The 11,873-nt window shown below is 51.0% G+C and overlaps 1 protein-coding gene across 1 annotated transcript; it reads right to left on the reverse strand.

Annotated features, from left to right (window-relative positions):
* Nucleotides 1-470: 470 nt before the first annotated feature.
* On the reverse strand, nt 471-10,962 carry C19H15orf39 (chromosome 19 C15orf39 homolog). Its single transcript, XM_060260278.1, is given in 6 exon segments — nt 471-1,319; nt 7,262-7,289; nt 7,291-7,974; nt 7,976-8,086; nt 8,183-8,634; nt 8,637-10,962. Coding segments are annotated over 6 exon segments (4,368 nt in total). The 5' UTR covers nt 10,918-10,962; the 3' UTR covers nt 471-507.
* Between the last annotated feature and the right edge of the window lie 911 nt (nt 10,963-11,873).

Below are 11,873 nucleotides of genomic sequence, written 5' to 3' on the forward strand. Positions count from 1 at the left end.
CAGCTACAGGGGGGACGTCACGAACAAGCTGGCGTGAACACACAGCCAAGCACAATGAACTGGACCGCCATATTCACAAACCCAAGAAGTGGTACCTGTGCTTCCGAACACGCTGGCTCATACACTGCTGGGGAACCTACGCTTTGGCCCACATTGCCAAGCTTTGGCCAAAGAGCCCACTTGCCTCCAAAGCATGACACACTTTAGGAGCCATTTCGAGATCACCTCAGCCTCATTCCAAACAAGCCCTTATTTTACAGTGACCTCCCCCCCACCCCCCCAAAAAACCCACCCATTTTAAAGCTGAGCTTTCAGTAGCCTGTGGAATGTTGTTGCCTGCGCTGCAGGGACTTTTTGTTGGGTGCCCCGCCAATTTAAACAATTTCAAATTAAGAGTCAGACCCACCACAAGGGGCCAGGATTAGACTGACACTAAACCCCCCTGTTGCAGGTTTACGCTTTTGGAACCATCTGGCCTTCCAGCACCCTTGAGAAGAGACTTAGATTTCATTCATCCACCTCCAGCCAGCCTTTTTGGAAATCCTGTAGAATCTCGAGGTAATATTGCCACTCCGGCTCGCTGTCATACTTCACCTCGTACACCGTCTTCAGTGGGTCTTTGTGGGGCTTGTGAACTCGCAACACCACCCCTTGGTACCAGGCCTCGGTCTTGTCCTTCTCCTCGTACAAGTGCCTGATCCTTTTTCCAACTAATTCTGGGTATCCATGGCGCCGAGCGGTGTTCTCTGTCCCTGTTTTCTGTTGCCGAAAGCTTCTCAGGAGTAATGAGGCTGGCCTCTTCTGTTTCTTCCCCGTGAGGACGGGATGCCCCTGCCTCTCTTGCAGAGTGTTCTGGAATCTGATACGGACAACGGACTTACGGAGGCGAAGGACCTTTGAGGTACTCCGGGTGACTCGATCAAGCAGGTTAAGTTGAAGAGTCCCAGAGACTTGACAAGTACGGAAAAGCTGCCTTTTAGCACCAGAGCGAAGAGGGAAGCGTTTGGTCCCCGCAGAGGCGGGGTCTTCCTGAGGTGGCCCCTTTGTGGGCATTGATGCAGCATTCCTTTTGCTGAAAGAGGAAGAAGAGAGTCCCTGAGACTTTGGGGTGTCGATCGGGCAGTGGGTCTCAGGAGATGAGGAGGGAGCCTCACCCTGGGGTGTCGATTCACATTTTCTGCCTTGCTTGTGCGTCCCTCTGACTCCCAGACTGAGCACATGGGTTGTGCTCTGTAAACATCTGGACACTTCCACTGCCTCCACACCCTCCGCTCCTGCAGCTTCATGGTCCCCGAACTGGATCTCCTCTGTGGGTTCACCTGGGAAACAGAAGAACAAAATATTCGTACGAATTAATCACTTCCCAGATTACTCGACTATTTCAAACACGGTCAATCCTACTTGTCACTTAGAAGATAACACCGGGCTCCCTTCCTCTCCAGGAGCATCAATGGGTGCCTATTAAAATTCAAGAGATATAGAGAAAATACCTCTAGCCTACCAGTCTGAGAGCCAGCCTGGTGTAGTGGTTAAGTGCGCGGACTCTTATCTGGGAGAACTGGGTTCAATTCCCCACTCCTCCACTTGCACCTGCTGGAATGGTCTTGGGTCAGCTGTAGCTCTCGCAAAGCTGTCCTTGAAAGGGCAGCTTCTGTCAGAGCTCTCTCAGCCCCACTGACCTCACAGTAACAGGGTATCTGCTGTGGGGGAGGAAGGGTGTAGGCCGTTCTGAGACTCTGAGATTCAGAGTGAAGGGTGGGGTATCAATCCAATATCAACATCTTCTTCTTCAAATGAGCAGAAGATAACCATTGGTTGACCAGTGACCATTTCCCAGCTGGGATTACCCTTCCCAGGATTCTTGGGGTAGGGGTGGTGGTTAATTTGACTAGATCTACGCCTGATTCTACGTCTGCTCTTAAACCAGAATGCATAATTAGGATCTTTCAACACAGATTGCTTCTTAAGAAATCTAGGGTAGGCACACCGGCTATACGAACTTAAAATACTGATCAGCTCATACGAATTCTAGCTTGAAAAACAGACTGGTAGAAAACCCAAACGGCCTGTCTGTGTCCGAGAGGCTACAATGAGGGGTTATCTTTTTAATCCCAGAAACTGGGAACGAGACAGCACTTTTGTGTGATAGGATGGACCTATATCAAATATGTGACGAAGTGTGCCTGCACCCAAAAGCTTATACTCAGAACTAAACTTTGTTAGTCTTGAAGGTGCGACTGGACTCAAACTTAGTTCTTGGCTTCAGACCAACGTGGCTAGGGTACCCACCTATACATATATGAAATAGTTTGCAACTGCAGGAGAAGATGATGATGATATTGGATTTACACCCCGCCCTCCACTCCGAATCTCAGAGCGGCTCCTTTATCTTCCTCCCCGTGTGAGGTGGGTGGGGCTGAGAGAGCTCTGACAGAAGCTGCCCTTCCAAGGACTGTTTTGCAAGAGCTAAGGCTGACGCAAAGGCCATTCCAGCAGCTGCAAGCGGAGGAGAGTAGTCGCAACCTGGAAATCCTGCACTGCACAGTAATTCTTTCAAACGTCCCATCATAAGATCAGCACTGCAATATCCTAAAATCTGGCAGCATCAAGACACGCATGTGCTGGTGGTTTTTGTGGGTTCATTCTCCTCCCTGCCATGTTTCTGTTGTTCTTATGCATGTGTATTTCATTATAAGAGCCCCGTGGCGCAGAGCGGTAGGGCTGCAGTACTGCAGTCTGAACTCTCTGCTCACGACCTGAGTTCAATCCCGGCGGAAGCTGGGTTCAGGTAGCCGGCTCAGGTTGACTCAGCCTTCCATCTGTCTGAGGTCGGTCAAATGATTACCCAGCTTGCTGGGGGGAAAGGGTAGATGACCGGGGAAGGCAATGGCAAACCAACCCGTAAAAAGTCTGCCGTGAAAACCTTGTGAAAGCAACGTCACCCCAGACTCGGAAACGACTGGTGCTTGCACAGGGGACTACCTTTACCTTTTTATTTTATTATAACAACCCAATAGTCCAGGCTAGCCAAATCTTGTCAGAACTTGGAAGGTAAATAGGGTCAGCCACTGTTAGCACTTGGGTGGGAGACCACTAACAAAGTCCAGGGTTGCTACATGGAGGCAGGCAACGACAAACCCTCTCTCTTCATTTCTTGCCTTGACCTGGATGGCCCAGGCCGGCCTGATCTTGTCAGATCTCAGAAGCTAAGCAGGGTTGGCCCTGGTTAGCCCTTGGATGGGAGACCACCGATGAAGTCCAGGGTCGCTATGCAGAGGCAGGAAAGGCCAAACCACTTCTGGACGTTTCTTGCTCTGATGTGGATGGTCTAGGCTAGCCCGATCTCGTGAGCTCTCAGGAACTAAGTAGGGTCAACTCAAGTTAGTACTTGGATGGGGGACCATTAAGCAAGCCTAGGGTTGCTACGCAGAGGCAGGCAGTGGCAAACCACCTCTGCTCATCTCTTGCCTTGAAAACCCCATGGTCCTGGTTGCAACTCGATGACAAGCAATTGTTATGATTGTCACGTTAGTCTCTTACAGACATATTCTAACTTGGTTGTAATTATTTGAACAATATGTACTGGAATTTGCAAGGGATAACCCATCTGGGAGCCAGTGCTGTATAACGGGGCTGGAATTAGCACAGGATAACCTATCAGGGAGTCAGTGCTATATAAAAGTCCTGGAATTAGCAAGGGGTAACCTATCAGGGAGCCAATGCTATATAAAAGGGCTGGAATTAGCACGGGATAATCTATCAGGGAGCCACTGCTGTATAGAAGGGCTGGAATTAGCACGGGATAACCTATCAGGGAGTCAGTGCTATATAAAAGGCCTGGAATAAGCAAGGGGTAACCTATCAGGGAGCCAATGCTATATAAAAGGGCTGGAATTAGCACAGGATAACCTATCTGAGAGCCAGTGCCGTATGAAAGGGCTGGAATTAGATCAGAGAGAAGGGGGTTTCAAATCCCCACTAAGTTATGATATGGTTACTGGATGCCCTGGAGCTAGCCACTAACTCTCAGCCTAACCTACCTCACCAGATTGTTGTGAGGATAAAAGGGAAAGAAGAACAACTGTCCTAAACTCCATACAGAAAGCTGGGGTGGGGTGGGGTGGTTGGTCCTACACATTTAATGTAGAGAAGACTGAAGCTGTGCTTGGGCATAATTTAGTTTTACACCTATAAATGCCACTACGCCCAAATGCATTAACCAGTATTAGGACCGTAAAATCTTTTTCAATTAGAAGACTTAGGATAGCAAAAACCACAGTACAAACCCTTGTTAAATTGTGTGAAGTTGGTGGCATGTACTTGTTCATTTGAAAGCTCTCCCCTTCTCTTTCTCTAACAAAGTGACCCCCAAATAGGGTTGCCAAAGTACCCTGCAGCCTCCGGCAGGGGACTTTCTTCTGCGCGATGAGTTTACCCGCAAGTGACATCATCACGCCGCCGATGTTTCACGCCGGCCACTCTAGGCATTTCCAGGAAAACTCTATGGTTTTCCCAGACACTCTAGCATTTTGGGAGGGAAAAACTCTATGGTACCTCTTGTAGCCCTTCCCCCAAACCACCAGTGACCGTTTCGTTTCGGGCACCCCCTGCCTCCTTTCTCCCGACAGTCTTTCAGCCTCTACTGTTTTTCATTTACAGCAGATGTATGTAGACACCACACCCCATCCCACAAAGAACAGATACCTACTTGGAGGCATGCAGACCAGCCTGTGAACTTGAACCTGGAAAAAATAAAGTTAGGGATAATCATCTGGAATGAAAACAAAAGTCACGGTCACAAAAGTAATTGGAGGGGTGAATATGGACAAGGCTAGTGAATTTCAGGGTGTCTCCTCTTCTGCAGAGAAAGTTGTGTGTGATTGGAAGGGGTGGGGAGTCTTGCAAACATGCTGATCCAGGAGCCCCCAACTTTTGGGGCCTGCAGGCACTTTTGGGCAGCGGGCACAATCACAAAATGGCTGCTATAAGAGGTGGAGTCAATCACAATATGGCTGCTGCAGGAGGTGGAGCCAACCACAAAATGACAGAGAGAATGGACCCAGATAACGCTAACAGCACTCCTTCGCCATTTCAGGCAGAAGTGTCATTTAACAGGATGCCTTCTACCCTGTACAGCCAATCAGAAGTCCTGCTAAGCAAAAGCTCCACATAGCCCCGCCCACTTTCTGAAAGTGCTTGGCAGGCACCAAGAAAGGTGTGTGCAGGCACCACGTTGGGGACCCCTCGTCTACTCTGCCAAAGAGCGGCTCTCCAGGGTCTCAGGACAAGGTCTTTCCCAGCACAAGCTACCAGGCCCTTTTTTTGAAAGAGATGCTGGGAACTGAACCTGGAACCTTCTGAATGCAAAACAGAAGCTCCGCCACTGAGCCATGGCCCCTTCCTCACCATATCACATAGTGATGTGATCACAAAACTCTGGCTGCGACAATCCGTTGAACAAAATAATAATGCACGCACACAAGACACGTGTACATGCGTAGCTGCCTTATACTGAATCAGACCTTCCGTCTATCAAGGTCAGTATTGTTGTCATGATCATGGGCCTAGAGAGGCCTACAGGCTCCAGAGAAGCCTGCCTAGGAGTTATTACAGAAAGCCTACATTTCCCAGGATCCCTTCTGACTGGGTGGCAAGTTTTGGAGGGAAACTAGCCCAGAGAGGAGAGAATAAAAGGGCCAGGCACAGATAGGATGTGCTCTCTCTGGGCGAGGCTGCAGGAGAGGAGGCAGCAGGAGAGATCCCTTACCCAAGGTGGTGAGTTTTGGTATTAGAGCAGGGAATGTCTAGCTAAATGCATCAGGACTTCTGTTTATTTGCACCCACCTTTACTGTATATATATTTCACTGTTCTTACCCACTTATTATTTGAGCACTGTAAACAAACTGTTGTAGTTATACTGCTTGGGTCCTCACGTCTCCTTGGTCACACTTAAGAGGTATTTACTACATGGAAGACAAGGGTGGTTGGGTGCTCTGGGCGCTCCCATGTAGACTCTTACCAGAGTGGTGGCAGCCAGTAGAAGGCCCTCCTAGGCCCTGCTGTGTGACAATTGTCTACCTAGACTGGCGGTGGTTCTCCAGGATTTTAAGCAGAAGTTTTCCACATCACCTATTACCTGGTCCTTTCAACAGAACAGGGGGAAACCTAGGTTGTAGGCTGCAAGCGTAGACAGCTTCAAGAGGAGATTGGATAAACATATGGAGCATCAGTGGCTATTAGCCACAGGGTATAGATGGAACTCTCTGTCTGGGGCAAGTGATGCTCTGTATTCTTGGTGCTTTTTTTGGGGGGGGGACAGTGGGAGGGCCTCTAGTGTCCTGGCCCCACTGATGGACCTCTTGATGGGGTTTTTTGGTCACTGTGTGACAGTGTTGGACTGAATGGGCCATTGGCCTGATCCAACATGGCTTCTCTTATGTTCTTATGTGTGTATCTGTAAGTTGCAAACCTACTTTTGATTTACTGACATTCATTAACAGAAATTTCATTGTCAATGCATTGAACCTAAGACCTAGGGGAAAACATGAAATGGCTGGGCATTGTGAGCTTTTGTACATTAGCTGCTTTGCGTGCTAGTCAGCCAATGGAGAAAACAGAGGCTTTGCTCTGTAGCGCCTGTGTGATTGAGAAGGAAGGAAGAAGGAAGGAAGCAGATGACTGTAAGTTGCTCGTGGGCCTGATAGGAGCCCTCCAGGGGCCTGATCCAGCCCTCGGACCCACACATTTGACACCCCTGCTCTAGCCTAATTCTGCACTGAACAGGGGGGCTGGACTAGATCAGGGGTGGCCAAACTTACTTAACTTAAGAGCCACATAGAATAAATGTCAGATGTTTGAGAGCTGCAAGACATGGACAAGGGAGAGAGGGAAAGTGCAGGAAAGAAAGCAACTTTAACTTTAAATATATTCTCTAAACTTGGCCTGGAGAAGTGTCTTAAAAAGAGAAATGCCTTCTCCAAGCCAGCCAACAGGGGCAGTGGGGGCTTCAAGAGCCACATAATATGTGTGAAAGAGCCACAGGTAACTCCTGAGCCACAATTTGGCTACTAGATGGCCCGTACGGCTCCTTCCATGATTCTATGATTCAGTATCAGGCAGGTTCACGTGTTCATGAGACAACTGATCTGGCAAAGAGTGTCTGAGGGACAAGCACAGAGAACACAGAGAGCCCGAAGGTGCCTGCGTAACAAAAAATCAATTGCTTGTTTCAGGAGACAGACATCGACGCACCGCACTTACCAAGCTGCTGCTTGACGCAGTGGTGCCAGTTGGAGATCCAGGAGGTCCGGGTAAATGTCGGGCAGCTGTTTCAAGGCCAGCAGCTTCAGCATGCGGGAGGAGCAGGTCTTCAGGCTCCGCTCCCGCAAGAGCTTCTCCTCCGACAAGGTGGTGGGACGCAGCTCCACCTTGTGGGCCTGCAGGACCTGATCAACGGAAGCCCCCGGCAGGTTGCCGAAGAGCTGCTCCTTCACCACGTGGATGGGGATGAAGATGGTGCCCGCCCGCACCACGTGGGGGAAGGGGCACTTGCGGGTGAACGAGAAGGTCTTCAGGCGGTACTGCAGCTGGTTAAGGAGCCCAGCTGCGTCCTTGAAGTCCAACCAGACCCGCTTGCCTTTGGAGGGCTTCGGAGCCTCGGGGGTCTCGAGTCTGCCTTTGGTCGAGCCGGCTGTCTTCGGCTTCGACTCCGTCTCGGGCTCCGTCTTCTCCAGCCATTCCCTGAGCAGCTCTGGAGAGGAGGTAGATACCGAATCGGAAATGATGGTGCAGATGGAGGCGTGCAGGGCAGTAAAAAACTTCTTGGGTGAAGCTTGCTGGTTGGGAGATTTGCAGGCGGGGGGGAGCAAGGCGCTGAGGTCTCCTAAAGTGGGAGAGCCATCTGGCACAGCAGGAGGCAGGAGTGTGGAAGCATCCGGCTGTTTACGGCACTTGCGCGACAAGCGTTGCGTGCTGGGCTTGGCGGACTTTTCGTGGGGCAATGTGTAGGGCAGGAAGGCTGCTTCGCCGAGTCACCATTTGTTGGAAGCTTGACTGAACCGGCAGGCTGTTCTGCCGAGTCACCACCTGCTGGCCGCTCTGCTGAACAGACAGGCTGATTTGCAGTGTCACCGTCTGCTGGGAGCTCTGCTGAACGAGCAGGGTGTTTTGTTGAGTCACTGCCTGTTGAGAGCTCTGCTGTACAGGCAGGCTGTTTTGCTGAGTTGCCACCTGTTGGGAGCTCGGCTGAACAGGCGGGCGGTTTTGCTGAGTCACCCCTTGTTGAGAGCTCGGCGGAACAGGCAGGTGGTTTTGCTGAGCTGCGGCCTGCTTGGAATCTCGTTGCAGAGAGAAGTTATTAGACGGTGCATCGGTTTGGGGACTCGACTGAAACAAGGAGACATTCTGTCGCCTCATGGAGTTTGGTCCTGTGGCGTGAGATTTTAGGATCTTGAATTTTGTGTACAAGAATGCTGCAGAGCTCTGAAAATTACTCTTCTCTTCAGAGCTGTTTCTTTGCAGGGGCTGTAACGCTGCTGAGTTAGTATCCTGGATTGCCGCCTGCCCCTTGGCTGGGCCCTCTTTCACACTTTCTCCATGTCTCTTGCTGTTTTCCCTTCCGAGAGCCTCGGTATTTCAGCTGGCTTCTGAGCACGGAGCACATCCGGCAACCCTTCGGTTTTCAAGCTGAGGTCTAACGCACGGTCGTCTTTGGTGAATTCACCTGCACAGCCCGCTGCATCCCGCCAGCTAGTTGCAGGTGCATTGTGACACTACCGTGTAATTCTCGCGAACCCTACGTAACCTCCGCTTTCTTTCTCCATCACGATACAACTGCTGCTTGGATCCTTTCTGCTGCCCTCTGCTACTGCATTATAGGCCATGTCTTTCCCTCTACCTGGCAATACTGCAGGCATTTTGCACGACCCGGCCAAAGGAGGCTGAGGAGAGCTCGTTCCTTCTCCCTTTTGCCAGGACTTCTCAGAGGAGGGCTTCTCCACCGGACATCCTTCCGAGGATGGGTGGCGCAGGGAAACAGCAGATCCTTCGAGGTACTCTCGGTAAGGGGCAAGGCTAAAGACATTGTGGATCACTGGCATGGGAGGGGAGGAAGGAGGCGGGGGAGCCTCCATTTGTTCTAAGCCCCTCGGTTCTTTCCCTGGGGACTGCAGCACATGCTGGACGGAGGAATCCAAACTCTCGGAAATTCGGTTCCTCGGCGAATCCCCTTTGAGGCAGGAATCGTGCGTTGCGACAGGGCTGTTCGGAATCACTATGCATGCTCCCGACTGAAGAATTTTGCTGATGTCCCTCTTCTCGTCTTCGGAGCTCGAACTGGATTGCTTCTCTGCATATGATGGTGCCGTCTCCCTCGAGTGGCCCTTTTTCAGCGGGCAAGGGCCCATATCGTAGAAGGTCTCTTGCGTTCGCCCGTAGCCGTCAACAAAACTGGGCAACCTCTCGACAGAGTGAAGCGGTTGAAAGGCACAGGGTTGGGGAGTCGCCTGCTGGCTCTGAAAACTCTCGTTCGCTGGCTTTGCTCCGAGCCAATCCTGCGCATCCTCTCGGCGGGGTAAGGAGCTGCCCCGCGAAGCCTTTTCAGCCATGGAGCATGCGGAGATGGGCTTCTTCTGTTCAAAGGAGACCTTGGATTGGGAATTCTGTTGAGATTTGTGTTCCCTGGAAGCATTAAGGCTGGGAGAAGTCACTAGAGGGGAGCCGAGTGTCCGGTAGGAGTCACACTCCAGATGACCGGGATAATAACTCCGAGGCGCTGGAGGGAAGCAAGTCCTTGGCAGATGCTGAGGATCCTCACCAGCTGGGAAATTAAAGCTGCTGCAAGCCGGCAAGGCACAGAGTGCTTTCTGCTTCTCTGCCTGGGCTATGTTTCGATGATAAAGCGCTAGTTGCTCGTGCGACGTTAGTGGATAGGAAGGTGGTGGGTAGCACACTGGTGAGTTCTCTTGATAGATAAGACCCTGGGATGCTGCCAACGGGCTGGCAGGAGGAGGTAGCTTAGGCCAGACTTTTCCACATGGGCTCCTGGAGCCCTCTTCCAGAACGCTTTTCCGATTCTTGCACCCAATAGGGTAGCTCGCATCCGCCGACAGCGAGCTTGATGCTACTTGGAGATTTTCAAATGTCTGGTGGTAAGGTGAAAAGCCGGCCGAGTCCGCAGCCGTATCTTTCAAACTTTGGTGTACTGGCAGGAAACCTGATTCTGCAACCGGGGCCTTTTTTGCTGCACTGCTTCCGCAGCTTGAGTTAACCTGGTGCCCTGAAGACGGGAAAGTCCATTCTACATTCGTCGGCCGTTTTGACGGGCTTTCCGCCGGCGTCCCTGATGCTAGGGAGCCTTTTGGGCTACAACTGGCATCTGTACAGTAAACGTGATTTCGGTAAACTGGTTTCGGTGCCACCAAGGGAGCGCATCCTGTTGGCACTCGAACAGAACGCAGCATCGGGAATCCCTGGATCCAGCCCTGCTGAATAAAGTCCGTGTGGCCGCTATAATTAGCCCATTTCTCCTGAGTGGCCAGCATCTCTCCCACCAGGCAGTCCTTCCTCTTCTCATAGCTAGGGTTCTGTGCCCACGTCCCCAAGCCCCCCAACTCCTGCCTGTACAACGAACAGCGTGCTTTCTCTGGCCTGAGTTGCTGGGTTATGGCCCCATCCAGACAAGGCACATAAGGCTCGGAGGAATTCCAATGTACCGAGAGCTCAGGCGATTCGTGGCACTGCACTGGGTAGCTGAAATAGGTCCCTTGGTAGCTATAATGGTCATCGGAGGCTTGACCAGGCAGCACCCCAGATCTGCAGAAGCCGGCTGCGCGGACGTGGCTCGGATCTGCCTCCAGCCGAGGTAGTTTGCTGTACGCCACGGTACCCACCGCTTCCAATTGCCGCTTCTCGGCCATCACACGGCTCTCTCCGTCTCCCCTCTCCGAAATGCAGTAGAAGAAAGACTCTGGAGAAAAAGCGAGAGGGGAAAGAAAGATCAGCCATCTGAATCCGTCACAGAAAAATAAAGAGAAAAAAATCACTGTGCCAGGCAGGGACTGACCACTGGCAGCCAATATAAGAGTGACCAAAACATGGCAAATTTCAAAATCACTTTATGCGCATCTATGAAGTTCTCTTTGACTATCAGGGTGGTTAAGAAGGCGGGGGGGGGGCTCCCCATAAAGGTAGCACCAGCCGTTTCCGACTCTGGAGTGACGTCGCATCACGATGTTTTCACGGCAGACTTTTTACGGGGTGGTTTGCCATTGCCTTCCCCAGTCATCTACACTTTCCCCCCAGCAAGCTGGGGACTCATTTGACCAACCTCGGAAGGATGGAAGGCTGAGTCAACCTTGAGCTGGCTACCTGAACCAGCTCCTGCCGGGATTGAACTCAAAAATACAAAAATACAAAATATTGTGCACAAATACTCTTAACTGGTGTAAATAAAGTTCTATTATAATGAAATGAACAGCCTACAACAGTGGGCATACATTCATACAGTATAAATAGAAATAGAAAACAACAGTCTCAAAACAATATTCCAAGGAGGACCCCACACAGTCACAGAGTTTTCAAAATGAGTACAATGACTCAAAAATAAAGTTCCACAGGAGTCCCTCCGTTGTTTGTTGACTTCTGAAGGACAAATTCTAGCCTTCACGCAAACCCCGGATTTGATTGCGTTCCGCTGCTCCTGCAGCTTCCTCGTAAGTCAACTGAAAAATCCAGCCAAGTTCTTTCTCAAACGCCCATTTTGATATCTTAATTTGCAGCTTGACCAACCTCGGAAGGATGGAAGGCTGAGTCAACCTTGAGCTGGCTACCTGAACCAGCTCCTGCCGGGATTGAACTCAGGTTGTGAGCAGAG

The sequence above is a fragment of the Heteronotia binoei genome, chromosome 19 (genome assembly GCF_032191835.1).
Source record: "Heteronotia binoei isolate CCM8104 ecotype False Entrance Well chromosome 19, APGP_CSIRO_Hbin_v1, whole genome shotgun sequence".
Classification (NCBI taxonomy): Eukaryota; Metazoa; Chordata; class Lepidosauria; order Squamata; family Gekkonidae; genus Heteronotia; species Heteronotia binoei.